At 45.8% G+C, this 21,441-nt stretch overlaps 1 protein-coding gene across 3 annotated transcripts in view; it reads left to right on the top strand.

The window, feature by feature from the left end:
* LOC138487895 (NXPE family member 1-like) overlaps positions 1-21,441 on the top strand; it is an 852,485-nt gene that overhangs the window by 475,926 nt on the left and 355,118 nt on the right. For 2 of the 3 annotated variants that reach the window (XM_069614518.1, XM_069614519.1), the window contains exon 4: positions 969-1,654. In XM_069614518.1, coding sequence (XP_069470619.1) covers positions 969-1,654 — 686 coding nt within the window. The remainder of the gene's footprint in view (positions 1-968; positions 1,655-21,441) is intronic. The other variant, XM_069614520.1, reaches the window with a different exon arrangement.

Raw genomic sequence — 21,441 nt, 5'->3', positions numbered from 1 at the left:
GACGATGCAGTTAAGGGACTTTTTGGGGACTTTTGCGGCATGGCGGTAGGCTCATTACCGGCATGGCGGTAGGCTCGTGCCCGCGATCTCGTAATGGCATGCAATTTGCGGCCTCTTGCGAGGGCGGACACGCTAATTACGCCATGCCGGTAATTGGCGATTTTTACCGTCTACCGTGTAATGAGGCCCATAGTCATACATTGTTGCCAGCAGCAGGTACATCGCGAGCTGGGAACAACGATGGTCCAAAGCTTGGGGGCTTGTGGATGGACCAATCAGGACACGAGGGGCTAACCCCTGACGGCACCACAACACAGCCAATCACTAACTCACTTCATGAAACTATTTTCTGGTAGCAATTCATAGGGATGACCCAAGCGTACCACCGGGTCTCTTCTGTACCAATAATATCTCTTTCTATACTGACCTGTACTGACCCTACCACTCTGGGATTCAACCCGGGGTAGAGTTCGGTTTGGGGGTGAGTTTTCGCAGATGACGCACATTGTGGCATCAATCAGCTAGAATAAGGGCCTGCGAGCCCAATTCCCATGAGAAGTTCCTGGGTACCTACGCTCCATGAATCTGTCCCTATCTGTTTCTATGCAATAAGCAGCAGTAACCCTTTGCTCTTGTGTGTGCCTCATACTCTTTTGGGACACAGAAGGTGTTGGGGCCTTCCCACCTCTGGGGGTCCGCGGACGGCTCTGCCGACCTCCAGGAATCTATCCCAACAGCCATTAAGCACTTTGTACCAATGTGTTATTCGTAATGTTCATTGTTTTATGCATTAATCCTTGAACAGTTTTCAATAGTTATGTTTTGTTTCAAGTGGCTTACAGCGACTGCCAAGCTTCAGTTTGAGCTATGTATTAGAGTTACCCCCAAATACATTAAATGTAATTTATTTTAAATGAGCCAACAGACAACCACAATATTCACTGTTTTAATTAAATCTTTTTTTTGAGGTTTCCTTTTTTAGGACTTTTGATGCAGCTGCCAATTCCAGACCTAGCCTGAGTGAGACTGAGCTTGAAGTCATTGAGATGTTCAACCGAATGGATGCGCAAGTGCCCAAAGTCACTTTCCGTCATTTCAACCGCACAACCAGCTCTGTAAATAGCCTGGCCACCATTAAAGACCGAAAGATTGATTACTGCATGGGGGATCAATTAATCATTCGACTCGACATGTTCGATCATCTAGGCAATCAAAAGAAACATGGAGGTGACTTCTTGAGGGCCAGAATCTTCTCACCCGAAATCAGAGCAGGAGCTTCTGGAAAAATTGAGGATTTCAACAACGGAACATACAATGTCAATTTTACCCTTTTTTGGGAGGGAAGTGTTAAAGTATCGTTGCTGTTGTTTCATTCTAGCGAGGGTGTTTCAGCCCTCTGGAGAGCAAGGAATGAAAGCTATGAATATATTAGTTTCACTGGTACCTTCAAAAATCTGACACGCGACGTTCACACCGAGTGCGGTTTTCACATAAACACAACAAAGGAATTGTGTGAGTACCTCGACCAGCGTGATGGAGAGTTTTTCTACTGCATTAAACCTGAAAATGTGCTGTGTGAGGCTTTCACCCACTTGATGTCAAAAAACCGAGACCACTCGAACCTGAGCGATCTGGAAAAGGAGCTCTTCCACAGGTAAACACATCTATTAATATGGCGTGATATAGAGCATTCATTGTAGAGCAATAACGATGACAATGTGATGGATGGAAAATTAGAGATCAATTATGACAAAATGGTCCCTTCACACCCATTGATATTAGCGTGTCTGTTTAATTATTGAAGGGGAGAAACCATTTTGCCCCTGCCTCCGATGGGAAGAGTTTTGCCCACACAGTTAGTCCTTATTAGGCAGTCAACATGTATTATAGATGAGCATATTTACGTCCAAGCCCCAACTTAAAACTGCAAAAGAAGTTCTCTCTGCTTTCTGATCCCTTGTGTAGGAATGACTTGGTTCTCCACTAAATTAAAGTAACAACGAGGCACACCCTTTTTTAGTCTGGGCTAACAGAATTAGCAGCAACTATTGCATTAGAATACAGGTAGAGATAAATGCATATGAGGATGGTACACACATGTACCCCCTCATAGTGTATGGTTGTTTGCCCACCCATTGACTGCCCATTGCCATGCTAATCCCTATGGCCATTCCCACCCATTTCTTGCCCCTCCCCGCCCAAAACACATCCTCATGGGAATTCTTTGAGCTAGCTTTAATCAAGCCTCACCATCAAACTTAGCACTGGAAGTGCCTGCCAGTGTTTTCTCAAAGCAATCTTCTGAAAGTTCATTACTTCATTGGAGTTGTAAACGCTCTACTGATGTAATACAAATGTCTAACCACATCTGTCTTCAGCTACTAGACTTATAAGCACTTTGCATGTCCTACACAGAAGGCCTATTAAAAAAAAAAAAAGTATGGCAAAGCGAATAGTTTTGGCTTGTGTATACGTATCCGGTATTTGCCAAGCACTGTTATTAGATTCCCAGGTGCTTGCACCCTTTTGCGGCTGCTACCCTCAATGGCCAGTTAATACCATTACGGCTGTGCCGGTGAGTGCCTTTCCCATGCCTACAAAAGCCCAACCTGTTGGCATTGCCTATGCTTGTCTTTTTGTGCAGGGAATGCAAAATCTTAAGATCCACTTAAACAATAACTTAGCTCCATGTGCGCCACAGCTAGTTACTCTTTGATGAGAAAAGTACCCCGAACAAAGCAACACCAAGCCTACAAACATGAGTTGCACTTGTTAGAAAATATGAGTTTCCCAATTCGTGGAGGACCCTTCATCAATTCTATACTAGATTTGATAACCTACCATTCCTCTTAGTCTTAGGGGAAGTTTCAGAAAATGTACTGCTTCACCTACTAGCACTGGGTCTGCAACCTTTGCTTGCCAGATTTTTTCTAGTACAGCAGGACAGGACAATATGCAGAGTGCAAAGAGAGATCAGTATCAATCACAATGAAAAACAGTAAATTATGCAAGAAAATCAATAGGGTGCAGAGTTATAGATAAATATTGTGCTACGGGTCTGCAAAGTTCCTTTATTCTTTATCACATATTGTGAGACAGGCATAGTGTCAAGAGAGATGACGCAGACAACAGATGTGCATTTGCAAACAAAACTTTATTAGGATGGTTTAACATCAAACCTGCCCTATGTTAAATTGGGATTTTCCATTTCCGAAAGAATGTAAGGAAAGTCTGTATCTACAAGTCCAAAATAAGAGTCTGTCTGTGTCCAAATCTATGCTTGTCATCACAACTATAACTAAACAGTGGGGGAATCTTCTCGGCAAAATATAAGTGTTCAAAAGTAAAGGTTAAGCTACTTTCAGCGTGAGTTCTTCTTGAATTTCCTATTTCAAGTTCAATACAGTTCCAATAGAGATTCACTTCAATAGTGCTTGGTCAAGTTCTGAAATTACCTTCTCCAAGTTGAAATGTATCGCAGTTCGCACAAAGAGGAGGTCTTGGGATTCCATTCCCCAAGTTCAAATGTATTGCAGTTCACACAAAACGGAGGTCCTGGGACTCCCTTCCCCAAGACTTCAATTTAGCACTCTCGTTGGGTTCATCTGTTCAAAGTTCAAAAGAAAATACAGGGTCCGCTTGACCCACCTTTTAGGTTTGCTTCACCAATTGTTTCACACTTCTTTGTGGTTGGTTCACCATTCAGGGTTTCCTGGCCTAGGCGCCGTTGTCAGACCACACAGTCGACCTATCACAGGTCACACAACCAGTAACCCTATACTTTGTCTTTGGCTTGATACTTGATATTGAAAACGTTCACATTAGGAGACTTTCTGATCTGGGCGCAGGTGTCAGACCACACGGTCCACCCATCACAGGTCACGCATCCATAAATCTCCCCAAAGATGTTGCTTAGTGGTGCTCAAAACAACTCTTCAATTTCATCATAGATCTTTCTGTTTATATTTCTATGTGCTATTTGAAATGTCCATTTGACTTAGTGTTCCTTTACCATTCAGCACATTGTAGTTTGATAAAATAGAAAGCTTTCTTTCAGTTCGGTATTCAATAGATGCAGCAATTACTTGTGATCACTGAAATAGCAATTTTCTTGCAGTTTGGTATTTAATAAATGCAGCGTTCACTTGCACTCATGGACCACTGCTTACTTTTGGTCCCTCAGTGCGCTCCAGTCTCCCCAGTAAGAATCTGTAGAAATGACTGGAAAAAAAAGGAATGGGATATTTATCCGAATTTCAGCTGAACGAAGAAATTATGAAATAGCTGAACATTTCGAATAAATATCCAAGTCGCATGTAGTGAGCATGGGGACAAGAGGTGTCCCCCGCACCCTTGTTCACTATAATCGCAGGGGGGTTGAGGGGTTTAAAAAAAAGGACCCAGCGGTGCCAGTTCCCATGCACATAAGTGAAGGCAACCTGTGTCACAGAGCAATGGAGGAGTCGGCGACACACAGCGAAATGTGCCGCTAAAAAGTAAGTAGGGGGGTGCTGGTTGCCAGAAATATCAGCGGGAGAAAAAAACGAAAGTCATTTTTGTTTAAATGACTTTAGTTTTTTTCTCCCTCAGACATTTCTGATTCTGACAAACCATGGACAAAACCTCCTAGTGTCGTCAGACACTTACCAGCTCTTTGCAGCTACTCTCAGCGGCTCTGCCGAATGGGCAAAAAAACAGCCAGTTCACCGGGCACATCGCCACGCACAATCCGACTTCTGTGCTCTGCTCCACCACTGCTATACGGCAGCGCTTGCTGCCTGCCTTCACATGCGAGGGTTCCTGGTCCTGCCCATTTCCTCTGGCAGGTCGCCCGGGATCATTGCTTGCGTCTCGGCTTCTTGGTCCTTCAGCACAGCGGATTCTCTCCTCACTCTCCCTTCTGCTGCTTCTTGTATTCTTCTGGGCTCCACCTTTTATACTCTTTTCCATTCTTAACAGGCTGCAGGTGGAGTGAGTTACACCCAATTGCCTGAAATCCTGTTAGTGTGACATGCCTGATCTTCATTACTGGATGCCTCCAGGCCCCTGTTCTTCGTCCCAGTACTAGTGGCGTTTGCAATAGGAAGTGTGCACTACTCTTAGATGCCTGTTCCTCTTCTGAGTACTTGAGTGGGAAACTACAGGGAAAAATGGGATAAGATTGACAATATCCCATGAAGACTGAGGGGAGGGTCAGTTAGGTCATTATTAGGGAAGGGAGATACTATGTCTCACCTTCAGGTACCCTCTCCCAAATCCCCAAAGACCCTCCACCCAGGTGGTTCTCCCTCGTTTGTCCACCCCCAGGGTTGGGATCCAAAAGTGATGGCCCTTCGCTGGCCACCTGAACAGAGTGTCCCTGGGGAGTAGATGTGAGAGTACCTTCAGGTTTCTCACAATATCCACATGATAATAAAGCCAAATAAAAAAAAAACACAAATACACATAAATTGCCTCATTATCAGCCATCACATCCCCATTAGGCCAAGGGTTGCTACCCCCAGCTTTGTGAGGGAACATGCACTTCTTTTTGTTTTTCCTGCTTCTCATCACACAGTGAATATCCCTGTGCAGGGCTTCAGTATCAGCCTGAATCCAAAGTTATGGAACTGCCTCAAAACCTGAATGTGGAGGCTGAGGGCAAGGGAGAAATATTAATTTTGGTTGGTGGGTGTGCAGACTGTCTGAGAGGACTTTGAGGTTTGTGGGAGATACCAGAGTAGGCCTCTCGGAGAAATTACCAGGGATTCTGGCCTGCCCCGATTGCATGACGATTGCTTGACAAATGCTGTTTGTTGCACTAATAGGCAAACATCCCCAAAGGCCCACTCAGAACAGCACTTCACTATTCTAGAGTGAGTTTTGAGGCAGCTGTTAGCCGGCCGACCAACATACTAAGGAAGGTGAAATGGGTGCCTATCGTCCTCCTATTTCAAGCAACCCTTTCTCTGAACAAACATTCCTTGCTCCCCAAAACCCTTTGTATATACTTTAAGGTAATTGATAGAGTTTGCAGTTTGCTCCTTGCCTTCATCTGCCAATTCCCAGTTCCTTGGTGTACAATGTATCTGTTTGAGATATCTGGAGAGTGAGATTTACAACAGTGATGTGAGAAAGTGCAACGGGACCTGTCTGCTAAAGTTCAGTGATAGGAGTGCAGAAAGAACAAGTTTTTTTTAATGTCTTGTAAGGTCTACTCCTCTCTTTCAGACTAACCGACTACCCTCTAAGATCCCCTACTACCTTTCACAATACACACAAATCCCTCACGTGTGGCTGGCACAGGCCTAGCGGTTAGCACAACACCACTAATCAAGCATAGACTACGCTTTTACTCTTTAGCCCTTGCAAGTGCTGCAGTCTATCAGATCTTGGGCTTTCCCCTTCAAATAACATACTCCCAAGTGTTTCAGCCAAACATATTGCAGCAAAATGGCCGGCATCCAACCACACCACAGGATTCACATCTGCCTCTCCTTGTACCCCACTAACAACCCTCTGCACATGTGTATGAACATGAATCTAATTGAGAGTTCCTGAACTGATGAATCAAACGTGCATTTTGAAAAGGTTTGCCTGATTAGTGCTTTGTAATGGTATCCAGTAATTATACCGAATATTAAATAGAGAATGAAATGTTAATCATAAATAACGCAAAATACAGAATTTATATTTAAAAAATATATGTGAGGTGTGGGGTTGGGTGGGGTTATAAACAGGGGGAAACAGGAGGTTGGGGGGCAAAAAGAAATAAAATTTGTATTTTTTTGTTATTTGTGGTTCATTAACGTTTCATTCTATAACTTTTCATTCAGTAAAATCACAGTAAACCTTTTGTAATACATGGTGATCCCTAATAATAATGCGAAAGTGGTTCACGAAAGTGGTCTTTTTGTGGCGACCTGGTGAGTCTTTTGGTAGTGTCCTTGAATACAGGGAGGAGCCTCAGGCAGTAGTTTCCATATTATCCGTGGCACCCACCGTAGCGTGGCGTGCAAGTGGTTCACGAAAGTGGTCTGTTTGTGGTGACCCGGCAAGTCTTTTGGCAGTGTCCTTGAATCCTGGGAGGAACCTCGGGCAGCAGTTTCCATATTATCTGCAGCACAAAGCACAGCACGGCATGGAAGTGGTTCGCGAGAGCAGTCAGTTAGTTGTTTGTTTAGGGGAAGGTGGGGGTGGTGAACATCCTTTTTCCCCCTCCTCCCTCTTTTGCAGTACAATATTCTCTCCTGCCGAAGCAAGTACGAGGCGGCGCTCAACCTGCTCCGGGCACGAGGTGAGATTTGGGGAGACTATGTGTACCGGGCCGCACTTCAACACATAACACTGTGTGAGTGGCAGAGCCTTTTTTTGGGGTGTTAACTGCTGAAAACTGTTGAAAATGCTGGTGAAAGCCCAGGGGCGCTCTAAAACCTCCCTTGCACACAATTGCAAGGTGTACAGCCTTGGATCTGGGAAAGCCCCTCGAACACCGACGAAAAGGGGAACACATCCATAAAGAGATCAAATATGCTGGTGAACCTTGAACAATCAGATCCTGTACCAGCGAATCAAGATGGGGTAAGAGGTACATTAATGCTTATTTCCCCTCCAAGCATGGGGGGGTCGAAGAAAGCCACCAAACATCTCTATTGTGGAGGAGGATGTGGGCCCCAATCAGGAGAGCCAGAGCTTCTTGCTTCATGAAATTGACAATAATTCATTGTTCAAGCTGTGTTATGCCTTACATGGAAGCTTAGAAAACATCTCTGCCAAGGAAGCAGGTCATTCAAATACATCGGCAATGAAAAGGGAAACTACTAACTTTGGGTGTTTGAGCGAGGTAGCCATAATGAGGGCGCAGATGTTTTTCATACTGAAAAGAGAGACTATCTGGAAGCCCCAAAATGGTTTATGAAACAAAAACGTACCATCTCCTGCCAATAACAACTTTAGTCCGCAAGCTACTTTGGTGGATGGCTCCAATAGTGGCTTTAGTCTTGGGGTTCTTCAATTTCCAGTCAAAATTTTGTTGAAACTTTGTGGGGCAATTCATGAAGACATTAAAAATCAAGGGGCTATGATGTCACTTCTCCTAGATATGACTTGCTCAAACAAGCAGCCTCACAGCAACTCTAAACCTCATACTGAAGCCTCTAATGTTCCAGCACAGCAATGCACCGTACATCGCTCCAGCTGATCCAAAAATTGTAAATGAAGCGTATGAAGTGGGCCAAGTTTCACAATCTAGTCTACTTACCTGTAAAGATACAGCAAAAAAGCGCTTACAAACCTTGGCAGTGAAGGCAAAAAAGGGCCAGAATACACAGGTGGTCACCATTGAGTCCGAGGCCCTTAACTCCACGGTGAAATCAGATATGATTATACATTCTAAAAAGTCAAGGAATCGAGCCGCCTGCCGTAAAAGGAGATCCACCCAAGGAGCTGGTACTGTGACTAGCTGGCTGATGAATGAAAATGGTCCACAACAGGCAATTATCATTGTGCCTCATGTGCCTATTAGTCGGCCTAGTGTTCAGCAGGAAAGGGTGGCCATGCCTGTCGTAATCGAAGAAGAGGATGAAACCTCCCAGAACTATGAGTCACTAAGTGTTTTCCCAGTTGAGGAACAAGAGGTTCGGACATTTGATCTTAAAGTCCTTACAACTGCGCCAGTGTCAGTCACGAAGGGCAGCCGTAACATGAACAGGTCGACCTTTATGGCGCTACTTTGTAAAGTCCCCTCCCTGACACTTGAAATTTGGTGATTTTGATTTCATGGAACCCCTCACCTCCAGATCGGGTAAGGCCACCAGAATCCATTGCTGTCTGCCCAAAACAGCCTCTATGATTCGACAGTACCAGGCATCTCTGAAGTACTTGGGGTTTGAGCTGGATAAAAAGGAGCAAATTACATTGGGCCTCATTACACGGACGGCGGTAAGGGTTAACGGTCACCGTTAATGGCAACGGTGACCGTTAACCCTTACCGCCGTACTACGAGGTCCCTTTGCGGGTTGGAGGAACTAACGCCTGCTTCTTGCAGGCGTTAAGTACCAACCCGCTAAGGGACCTCGGAGCTAATTACGGCACCGCAAAATTGCGGTGCCGTAATTAGCGCCTTCCCCATTCCCATAGAGCCCTATGGGGCTGAAATGGGAATGGGGAAGGGCAATGGCGGAAAGGGGATTTACCGCCCCTCCAACCTTGGAATGGGGCGGTAAATCCCCTTTCCGCCAAGGCGGTGCCGGTAATTTACCGGCATGGTCCAGGGTGCTAATAGCACCCTGGATTACCGCCTTCCGTGTAATGAGGCCCATTGTGTCCGTGTGCTGTCCCCAGTGCAAGGGTCCACAACCTGCTGTGAAAGCCCCTACTCTAAATGTAGTACCTGACTCGGGAGTTAAGTTTCATGACATCAAGGGCTGGGAATGATTGCAGAGTCCTTCCCAAATCCAGGCATAACCACTGAAGCTGTAAGATATTGGGCCTCATTACGAGGTTGGCGGAATGGATTTACCGGCACCGGTAAACCCATTCCGCCCTATTACGAGGTTCCCTTGCGGGACCCGCACAGAACGTCTGGTCAGACCAGACGTCCTTTGCGGGTCCCGCAAGGGGACAAAGGAGTTAATAACGGGCCCTTTACTAGCTCCATCCCCATTCCCATTGAGCCCTATGGGGGCTCGAATGGGAATGGGGAATGGTTTTTTGAGTGGGGACTTACCGGGTCCTCCAAGGTTGGAATGACCCGGTAAGTTCCCATTCAGGGAACCCGGACCCGGACACGATTTTGGAGGCAGCCATGGCGCTAATAGCACCATGGCTACCTCCTAACTCGTAATGAGGCCCATTGAGTTAGAACACTCGTGGCTTTTTACACTGGATGTGTAAGGGGGGGTCCTGGTATGCCCTGCTCGAATTTGACATTTTTGCTCTTCAAGAGACCTCAGTAACATTTGATGTCAATATTGACAGGTTTGTTGTATTTCAATCTAAGACTGTTAAAGGGAAAGTGGGCTGACCGTCTGGGGATCTTGATTGGGGTCATAAACGATTTAAATCCCTCAATAGGGATGGCCTTACAGTTTATTTTTTTAGGGCTGAAAATATCCCACAGGCCCCCGCCCCCCACACCATCCCCTCTGACTATCTTCCGCCGATTCCCATCTGGGACAGAGCAAGGAAGAGTGGTATTTATTTTGTTGTTCTTTCCCCTCGGAGACCATCCTGCTACTTTTCCTTCCGTAGTGAGTGGGCATTTTGACCTCCCTTCAGTGTTTTAGGTTGTGGGGTATTGTGGTATGGGATGGAACCCCCCTCCTTTTCCTTTCCTAGGTCCCTGCGGTCCTCCCCGGACTCCCTCCTGCCCCCAGGCTGGAAGTGAAGGAAGTTAGTCATTCTGGACATAGGAAGCAAAATAGAGGTTCACTATATGATACAAAATTTATTCCCACGGAAATATTACAGAAAATTAAAGACCCAATATTTGAGAAACACATATGGCCTCATCACGAGTTGGGCGCCAACCCCAGCGCTATTACTGCCGGGGCTATTAGCCCTACTGCCAAACCTCTGGCGCTATTAGCGCCGCATCAGGGGTTTGGTGGAACGGTAAGTCCCCATTCCCCATTGGACCCATTTGGGAATTTTCCATTCCCCATTGAGCCCAATGGGGAATATTTGGCGCTATTACCGCCAGTGGCGGATTTGCCCACAGCTCAGAATTGTGGGAAAATCTGCCAAGCCCGTGATTTGGCTGTCCCTTAACTGCACCGGTAATAGCGTTACTGCCGCATTCAAGGTTTACCGCCAAACTCGTGATGAGGCCCATAGAACGTTTTTGCATAGAAAACACATTTATGGACATCAGTTTCAATGACAGTTTTAAACTATATTTTTTATTTTTTATTTTTCATTGCTATTAATTCAATTGCTCCAAGTTATATATGTTTTGGTCTCCATCCAGGGTTTTCCTTCTCATTTCTCATTTCTCATTCCTCAGATGGTGCCTCAACTCGACCTTCAATGGGCTCCTCAATCAGTCGTAAAGCTTGTCTGGTATGACAGTCTTTCAACTGATTGATGTGGACCAATTTTTCAGCCATTTGTTCTCCTTTTGGGATATGGATCTTGTAGGCAACACGTGATATTGTATCTACAATTTCAAAGCGCCAACGTCAAGACAGAAGGGATTTGGTCTGGTTTTTCTGGAAAATGTACAGGTAAACCTTGTCACTTGCCTCATACTCATTCTTGGCGATTTTAATTTATTTATTTGCTAATTTGCATAGCGCCTTAGCCCGGGGCATCACGGTGCTGTTGCGAAACCAGTTACATACAAGAATAAAAAACAAGCAACCTTGTGCAGTGTCTTACAATGTCCACAGGCCCACTACAGAAAGAGGGTAGTTGAGAGACTTGATTTCAAGTCTCTTATTATAAGTTCTGAGAGCCAGTCTTTAGGCAAATAGCCAAGTTTTAAGGCTTTTCCGAATAGCCAGCAAGAAGCTTCTACTCTTAGGGCTCGCGAGGGGGCGTTCCAATTGAATGTTGCCGCCATCGGGGAAACTGGAGCCTCCTCCTCTGGCTCTTATGTATTTATTTATTTATTAATTGTGATATTTATAAAGTGTGCCGAACCTGAGAGCATCTGGGCTCTGGTTTGCGTGAAAGTAGTGGTTACAAACATCGGTGGTACATACATGGTGCAAATCTCTGAGTTTCTGGTCTATGTGGAGGTGACGATTGCCACGTGCCTATAGAGTTGTGCGAGTTCAGTTACTTTTGGAGGTCTTTGGAGAAGAGACAGGTATTGAGGCCCCTGCGGAAGGACCAGAAGGAGGCATCTGATCTTAGAGCTAGAGGCAGGGCATTCCAGTGTTTGGAAGCGAGGCTGCTGCCTCTGGGCTTCTGATGCCTGTATCTGGGAATGACGAGTAAGTGTGAGTAGGCAGCCCGCGTAGGTCTGATGGATTGGGCTTTGGAGAATTTTCTGTACAAGTAAGTCAGGGCAATGTTTGATAGACATTTGTGGGTCAGAGACAGTGTTCTTGGTCAGGGAGCCCGAGGATATTTTGTCTAGTTGTGGAGATGCGGTCTTTTTTAGGGATGTTTAGTGCAGGATTTACAGCGTTATTCTGAATGACCTGTAATTATTTTATATTGCAGGAGTTGGAGCCTGCAAAGAGAGAGTTACAGTAGTCAATCCTGCATAGTATAAGGACTCTAGCAAGTGTGATGCAGCGATCACGAAAGGGCCTGTAGGCATTGATCAGTTTAGAGATGTATCATGCTGCCGATGCGATAGCATTTACCTGTCTAGTTGGGTATAATGCAGAGTCTAAGTAAACTCCTGGGATTTTTATCTATTTAGCGACTGTGGTGATGTTCCTGTCGATAATGAAGGATTTGTAGGAGTCGTTGAGTTTGTTTAACTGTGATTGTGTGCCAATAAGGAGCAGTTCTGTTTTCTCATCATTTAGGTATAGTCGGTGTCGTACCATTCAGGCCTCAATGGATTAGTAGATTTCCCTCAGTGCGTTGGAATCAGTGTCATAGTTGCCAGCGATAGGTAGGAGGATTTGGGTGTCATCCGCATAGTAAGTGTAGGTGACATCAAGGTCATCTAGGAGGTTATAGAGGGGCTTAGTAAAGATATTGTATAGTGTTGGTGAGCCACATGAGCTTTGTGGCACTCTGCAAGTGAATGGGGCTGGAGGGGCTGCTGCAGAGATGGAGAACACTCTCATTGTGCGGTTAGATAAGAAGGACTCTATCCAAGCTATGGCTTTGGTCGAGAAATGGGCAGATGAGCAGAGGGGTTGGCAGAGCAGTTTTTGTGATTGACCAAGTCAAAGGCCGTTTAGAGGTCAAGTAAGAGGAGGATGGCGAGATTACCCTTGTCTTTGATTTCATCCATTTGAATTTTTAGGTCCAAGAGCACGGATTCTGTTTCATCACGAGGCCGGAACCACGATTGGCATAGGCCGATGAGGTTGTGAGTTTCCAGTTGTTTAGGGATTTGCAGGTAGGCTGCTCTGTCAAGTATTTTAAGGAGGAAGGGAACGGTTGTGATACAGTGGTAGTTTGTGGGAAAGTTGGCGTTTAATGTAGGCTTCTTGAGGAGGGGGAGTACCCGAGCTTCTTTTATATTCTCTGGCACATTGCCAGTTGAGAAGGAGTTATTGATCAGCGCTGTAATGAAAGGGGCAAGCTGTTTGGCATAATCTTTTACAAAAGAGGCTGGGCATAGTCTCGTTAGCATCTGGATGGTTTCAAGCCTTTGATCATTTTGGTAGTTTCAGTGATCGTGACCGGGGCAAATTCAAACCAAGAAGTTGAGATAGGGGATGGGGGTGTTGGTCCAGAGGCTGGTCAGCTGACGAGAGTTTGTTTTTTTGCTGCAATTTTGTTTTGGAGTAGGGAGATTTTGTTGAGGAGTGTGTTTTGGATGTTCAAGCACCAAGGGAGGTCTTTAATGCAATTATCTGGTGAGGGAGCTGATGTTTCGAGTTCACATGAGATAGCAAAAAGCTCTCTTGAATATGAGTTTGCTTTTTAAATCCTCTAGTTGTATATATGGCCCATGTGTTGAATAGGGCAGGGAAGTGTTGTTTGTTCACATCTGAGGATATTAGTTTCCAAGCAGTCTCAGCTGCTCTTTTTGTGGAGCGTAAGGCTTTAAGATTTGGGGTTTAACAAGAATTCAGTTGAGCTATTGGTTTGGGTTTATGGTTGCTCAAGGGTGCTACCTTGTTAATGGCTTCTATGAGAATTTGGTTATAAAGCTTGACCATGGAGGTAGGGTTAGAGTATGCATGTGAATAGGCTATTAGAGGTAACAGCAGGGGGAGTAGGTTGGCTGGAGTGATGTTATGCAATTTTTACTTTTGGTAGGGTCAGGCTATGAGCGTGGATGTCCCTTACCGGTCTGGTGGATTTAGACTTCACTATTTCTTGTGACAAATATTGTGGGGTAAAGTTGGATAAATATTTGTGGGTGATTGTGAGAATTCTGAAGATAATTCTTTCTCGAATAGGGAGCCAATGGACTCTTTTTCTCACAGCTGAAAAGTGGCCCCTTTTCAGGATGTTGAGCGCAGCTCATAGAGCGTTGCTTTGGATTATTTGTAGTTTAAGATCTGTTTGGACGTACCTGCAAAGAGTGCGTTGCAATAAACCAGTCTGGCCCCCAGTGATTGCTCGGGTGATAGTTAGACAGTTAGACAGCTGGTGGGAATCAGGAATTGTCTAGCTGCGTTAATGTGTAGTCAGCTGATTGGGCGATCATGTTAACTTGTCTAGTGAGGGAGAGGGATGCATCTGTATCGTGTCTCTGGTGAAGGAGGTGAACTGTGGGTCAAGTTTCTTCAGCAAGGTTGGAGATCCCATCAGTAGGATCTCAGTCTTTTCATCAATGAAACACGGGTGGTTCTCTGCCATCCAGGCTTGAATGGTTGACTAAGTTTTGTTGATGGTGAGGGAGTCCTTATCATGAATGCCTACAGTGGGAGCAGGATTTAGGTGTCATCGGCATAGTTTGTGTAGCATATGCTGATGTTATCCAGGAGGTCGAATAGGGGCTTGGTGAAAATGTTGTAGAGGGAAGGGGAGACACAAGATCCTTGCAAGGAAGTGTGTATTGGTGGTGCACTGGCAAGGTCTGAACACTCTTGTGGATCTACCTTCCAAAAAGGAGGCTTTCCAGGATGTTGCTTCATGCAAGAAATTCACTCCGTCAGTGAGGTGGTGCCAAACAGTGTTGTGATCCACCAGATCGAAGACGGCCGAGAGGTCAAGTAAGAGGAGGAGCATTGGTTTACTTTCGTCTCTAACGGTTTCTAACTTATTTTTTAGGTCCAGAAGCGCTGATTCCGTGCCTTGGCCTGGCCGAAATCCAGATTGGCACATCCTTGGGATATGGTTAGTTTCTAGGTAGGATTGTAGTTGTCTGTATGCCACCCTGTCCAATATCTTTAGCAGGAAAGGTTACTGTTATGATGGGGAAGTAGTTGTTCGGAACTGATGGGCCAAGTGAAGGTTTTTTTTAACAATGGGAGCACCCATGATTCTTTGAGGCTGACCGGTACCAGGCTAGAGCTAAATGGGGAGTTGATGAAATTTGGTGATGACTCGTACTAGGTCTTCTGAACAGCCTTTGACAATGGCTGGGCACATGTCCCCTTTACATCTTGATGGTTTTTACTTTTTAAGACTGTTGGCTGTTTCTATTTCTTATATTTCCCTCAGGTGGAATTGAGGTGAATTAGGTGGTTTGGTCGAGGTAATGTGGTGAGGGTGTGCTTTGCAAAAGGCTTGTTTTTTTAAAATTTTCTGTTGTAGTGTGTTAATTTTCAAGGGCATGGCGTTCTGGACTTTGAGGCGCCAGTTCTCATCTTTGGTGATAGTGGACTGGGGGAGAAAGGCGACTCTAACTCCCAGAGGATTTTGAAGATTTCCTGTGAGTGGAGTTCATGTTAACTATTCTTTTGTTATAGGTGGCTGCTTTTGCTGTGAAAATGGCCTGCTTGTATTCTTAGTCTGTCAAGTTAAACACGTTTTTTGAGGTGACTAATGGAGCTTTTCTCCATATGGCTTCCGCCGGTCTTTTCTTTTTTGTGCACAGGCCAAGAGGTCTGGGGTAATACAAACTTTGATGTGACTTGCTGGTTTGGCTTTCCTATGGAGTAGTGGTGCCACCAGGCTTACTGCTTTGGTTAGTTTATTGGTGTAGATGTCTACAAGGACTTGCGGGTCTGTAGAGTAAAGGTGTTCTGGGTAGAGTGGGGTGAGGAGGGGGGAGATAGTTTCTTTGGATATGGATATCTTCCAGGAGCTGCGAGACATGGTAGGGGGCAAAGCCGGGGTAGGAGTTTGTTGTTTCCACTGGGGGAAGTAGAAACTCATAGTGTGGTGGTCTGACCACGGGCAAGGGACATTAGTGCTGATGGCGATGTGGCTATTCATGTCGGTTATCCAGTGTAGTGTTCTACCTTTAGTATGAATAGGCGCAGAGAAACAGTGTTTGAAACCTAGGTTTGCAATGGCAGTAGCGGTTCTGTCTGCAGGTCATTAAGGCCTAGATTAACGGCCCCCAGAAGTATGATTCTCGATGTAGGCTTGATGATATCACCAATCCTATGCAAGAAGTCAGCCTCAAAGAGGGAGGTTGGGCCTGGGGGTCGATAGATAATGTGAATGGTGGTTCAATCTGATGGGGAAGATGTAAGCTTCACAGAGAGGAGCTCGCAATTCCCATCCATAGGCCTATCGAGAGGTCTGATTTGTAGGAAGTCTCTAAAGATGAGTGCTACCCCTACACCCCTTATATCCATTATGTCATATCTAAGTATAGTGAAGCCTTCAGGGAGAGCCAGGGATAAGGCAGGGCTTGAGGCTTGGTGGAGCCAGGTTTCCGTAATGGCTAGCAGTTCTAGTTTTTACAAAGTAATTAAGTCATTGATGTCTAGGGCAGGGAGCGATCTAGCATTGATGAGGGTTCCTTGGAGTAGTGTGTGGGGAAGGACTGGTTGAGGTATGGGTAGTGTAGTGTGGGGTAACCACAAAATGGAGTTGAAAGGCGATTGCCTCCCGTTTATGCCTCAGTATTATAACACATCGATAACAGAAGGCTAATTAATTTACAAAGTTATTCCTAATGCTGAATCCCTCTCGTATCGATTGATTGAAGGCCCTAGTGAGTGCTGCTGAGCCGACTACACAGGATGTCGAGATCCTGACCCTAAACTCTCTATAACACTTTCCTAGTGTCTACAAGTGTCATGATGCCTACTCCCTGGAATCCAGTTCAGGGCCAGCGTCCCCGAAAGCAGACATCATGTCCCTAGGGAGGGACCCAGCAACCCCTTATAGGGGCTCTTTGGACATTGTCCTGGCGCCTTTGGCGCCAGGCTCATAGAAGCCATCAGTCCTGGCACCATAGGCGCCAGGCTCATTATGGAAGTGCTTGGATGAACTTATCTGATGCAGACCATGCTGCCGGATCCAGACCTCCTTGAGGTCTGAAAGGGACTATTTTACCTATGGGACTATTTTACCACTCGGGCGTGGCTGAGGAAGAATACTTACCTGGAACTACTTTGGGGGCTATTTAAACCACGCCCAGACAGCAGCTCACGCTTCGCGTTGTTCTGCATCTAGCAGCTGGACGCTCACCGTGTCTGCTCCTGCATCCTGGCTCCAGCCACGCCCGCCTGCAACCTGGAACACCTGAAAAGAAAGGAAAGGAGAGAAAGGTGAATAATTGAACTTTACCTACCTCCATCCGGAGTCCGGAACCATCACTCCGACGATCCTGAGAAAAGACATTATTTTTAGAAGCGCATCGCATCGCTCGCTGCAGCGCCGCGTTCCACTCACGCATTAGTGGGTGAAAGCAAGATCACTAAGGGAACCATCCATCAAAAAGACTCACCAGAGTTACATTCGGCGAATCTATTCCTCTACGCGGATTCTTCATCCTACATCTGAAATAGAGAAAAGGACAACAGACAATTAAGGCTTGAACTTTTGCAACTGAATACTTACGGCCTCATATATCGGAAAAGTCAAGCGGAGTTGAATACTCACCAAACCCGAGATCCAGTGAAGTAACTGGAAATCAACGCGCCCCTGCATCGGAAGCAGGATGGAGAGCTCGTCCTTTCAGACTCTAAGGTGAGACTCTACGGGGAATCGCGGAGGGGGTTCGAGGAGTGTGAGAAGGGGAAGGGGGGGAATCCGACACATTATCCAGCAGACAGTTAATCCCCTTTTCCATCTACAGAAGGATTCTTTTACGGGCCAGACAGGCGAGGTTTGGGGGTCCGGTCCAGTCCGTCCTCCGAGTCCTGCGCATCACCTTAGAAGAGGTCATAGCAGTCCAGAACAGATCGACGCCTCCGTGGGAATCAGGTGAGCGTTACAGAACGCGAAGCCTACCTACAATTTCCCACCCAGGCGCTATGGAGACTTCCGAGACAGACCAGCTGGCCCAGCTATTGGGGGAATTACGGGCTGAATTTCATTCCGCTCGCCAGGAGACGAATGCCCTCAGGAGAGAGTTAATTGTATCTAAAGAACAAACTGATGATCTTGCCAGACAGCTATTACAAAGTCAGGCTGGTCAAACTCCTTTACCAAGTTCTGGGGGTAATTCTGCCCCAGTGGTTTCAAATAACCCCGTGCAAATTAATCTACCTGGAAATATGCCACTGGCCCCACCAGAACGTTTTGTCGGGGACCCCAAAAGGTTCGCCGTATTCATGAATCAATGCCGATTGCACTTCCTCTGCAGACCTGGGGCCTTCCCTAACGACCAAACCAAGGTCGCTTTTGTACTATCATATCTCAGCGGCTGTGCTGCGGATTGGTCAGTTCCACTGGTTATTCAAGATGACCCAATTCTTCGGTACTTTCAAGCCTTCCAGACAAGCATGGAAAGACTTTTTGCGCGGCATTCTCAGGGACAGGCACTGGTCAACAAGCTTCTATCCCTACGACAGGGTAACCAGGACCTCTTAGCCTCTATCGCGACCTTCAATAGGTTAATTGTGGAGACTGGATGGCCGGAGGATAAAAGAATCACGTTATTCCATCGAGGTCTACGTGGAGAACTTAAGGATGTCCTGGCGCAGGTCGTAAATCCACCCCAAGACTGCTCTGAATATATAGATTGGTGGTCCAATTAGATCACAGGCTTGAAAACAGAAAGGCAGGTTGGTCCAAGTTTGAGACCAGGGTTTTGGTCAAAACCCATGTTAACCCCAAGGGTGCCGATGTTACTGAACCTATGCAAATTGGAGGGGTTAAAGGACCTTTAACTCAAAAAGAGCGTGAACAAAGACGGCAAATGCAATTATGCCTTTATTGTGCGGCTTCTGGACACTTTTTACGAGATTGCCCTATAAAACCGTCTAAGAAGGCGGTAGGAGTCGCTAATAAGAACCTGATGGAATCTGAGTCGGGAAACGACCACGCCCGACAAGCGTAGGGGTCCGCTTGCCGGGCTTAAAAACTAACTCTCTGATCTCGCATTTCATCATGCCAATGGTCTTCGTAAATCCGAAGCAGCCTGGGCGGTTACATGCCATTAAGGCATACATCGATAGTGGGGCTATAGGAAACTATGTGGATCGTGAATTGGCTTCCAGGATCAACCTCCCTCTTTGCCCTAAAACCAGTAAGGATGTCATCACCACAGTGGATGGAACCGAAATCGCCTGTGGGCCGGTAACACACTCCACTACAGAAGTGACATTGTTGGGTCAAGACGGACATCGGGAGGCAATTGTGTTTGATGTAATCAAGGCTTCGCAATTTCAAGTAATTCTAGGAAGAGGATAACCTTTCCAGATTGTGCACAAACCTGTTCTCCAAGAAATCCAAATATTGGCATAGCTACAGTAACCCCTGTCATTTTGCAAATACCGCCAGAATACCAAGAATTTCAAGACGTCTTCCAAAAGGAACAGGCCAACACTCTACCGCCTCACAGGTCGTACGATTGTCAGATCGATCTATTGCCCGGTGCACAGCCCCCTTGCAGCAGGATCTATGCCCTTACCGAACCCGAGAATCTTCATTTACGACAATATCTAGATCAGTACCTAACCAATGGTTTTATTCGCCCGTCTAAGTCTCCTGCATCCTCGGCTTTATTCTTCGTGCCTAAAAAAGAAGGCGACCTCAGAACTTGTATTGACTACCGCACATTGAACCAGATAACTGTTAAAAACCGATACCCTTTGCCTCTGATCCCTGAACTCCTTGACCAGGTGAAGGATGCCTGCATATACACCAAGTTAGATCTCCGGGGGGCCTACCATCTGGTGCGAAAAACGAAGGCGATGAATGGAAAACTGCCTTCCGCACCAAATATGGGCTATTCGAGTACCAGGTGATGCCTTTCGGATTGTGCAATGCACCGGCTGCCTTCCAATACTTCATGAACGATGTCTTTCGGGAACTCATCGACGTTTGTGTTGTCGTATATATCGATGACATTCTTGTGTACTCCTCTTCGGAATCTGATCATAGAAAACATGTCAGGGCAGTTCTTGAGAAATTGCGCCAACACAAACTATTTGCTAAACTTGAAAAATGTGTTTTCCATGCCACGGAAGTCGAGTTTCTTGGTTTCATCCTGACACCTAAAGGAGTCCGCATGGACTCACGAAAAGTGGATGCTATCCTCAAATGGCCATCGCCTAGCTCCGTGAAAGGTGTTCAAAGCATGCTTGGCTTTGCCAATTTTTATCGCAGGTTTATCCCGGAATTTTCTCATGTTGTTCAACCCATCACTGCGCTCTTAAGGAAAAATAAACGTTTCGAATGGTCTGAAGAAGCCGAGCAGGCCTTTCAGGAACTAAAAGCTAAATTTACCTCTGCACCTGTATTGAAGCACCCGCGCCCAGATCTCCCTTATGTCGTCGAAACTGACGCATCCAGCCTAGCCATGGGAGCTGTCCTGTCTCAAAGAGATCCCAAAACTAACCAACTGCATCCCGTTGCATTTTGGTCCAGAAAATTCTCGGCACCCGAGGTTAACTACACAATCACTGACAAAGAACTGTTAGCCATTAAATCCGCCTTTAAAGCCTGGAGGCATTATCTACTTGACGCTAGATCACCGACCACCGGAACTTACAGTATTTAAAGACCGCCAAGGCTCAGTCATCTCGACAGCTCCGTTGGGCTTTGTTTTTTGCGGAATTCGATTTTGTAATCACCTACCGTCCTGGCTGTAAGAATGGCAAAGCGGACGCTCTATCCCGAATAGGAATGGGAGAAACTGATACTAACTCAGAACCTGTACCGATAATTCCCGAACAGAGAATTTTGGGCATGACTTCTCTACAAACGCTTGAAGACATTCAAGCTAGAGTTAAACAACTCCTGGACCCTACGGACTTACAGGATTGGGTACAAAAGGGATCTGACTTTACTATAAATAATGATTTACCTTATTTCCAAGGGCGCTTTTTTCTGCCACACAAGGAATTACAAGAGCTTGTTATTTCTCGTTATCATGATATACTAATAGAGGGGCACCCCGGTATTGCCAAGACGGAAGAAAAGGTGAAACCACAATTCTGGTGGCCTTCTTGGCGAAAAGATGTTAAATCATGTGTGAAGTCCTGTGGTGTTTGCGCCCAAAATAAAGGCCAAAAGAAAAGACCAGCCGGTCTCCTTCAACCTTTAGACATTCCGCCAGCACCTTGGCACACCCTGTCATTGGATTTTATTACGGACTTACCTCCTTGTTCAGAATATAACACTATTCTTGTTATTGTGGATTTATTTTCCAAAATGGCCCACTTCATTCCATTGAAAGGTTTACCTTCAGCTTCAGTTCTAGCCAAAGAATTCCTTGAAAATATTGTTCGTTTACATGGATTCCCGTCTGTACTAATCTCAGACCGGGGAAGCCAATTCATTTCCCACTTTTGGCGTAGATGT

Source organism: Ambystoma mexicanum, chromosome 9 (assembly GCF_040938575.1).
Source record: "Ambystoma mexicanum isolate Mex_15411 chromosome 9, UKY_AmexF1_1, whole genome shotgun sequence".
Classification (NCBI taxonomy): domain Eukaryota; kingdom Metazoa; phylum Chordata; class Amphibia; order Caudata; family Ambystomatidae; genus Ambystoma; species Ambystoma mexicanum.
The sequence above is the reverse complement of the archived record's forward strand: the minus strand, read 5'-3'. Positions and strand labels throughout refer to the sequence as shown.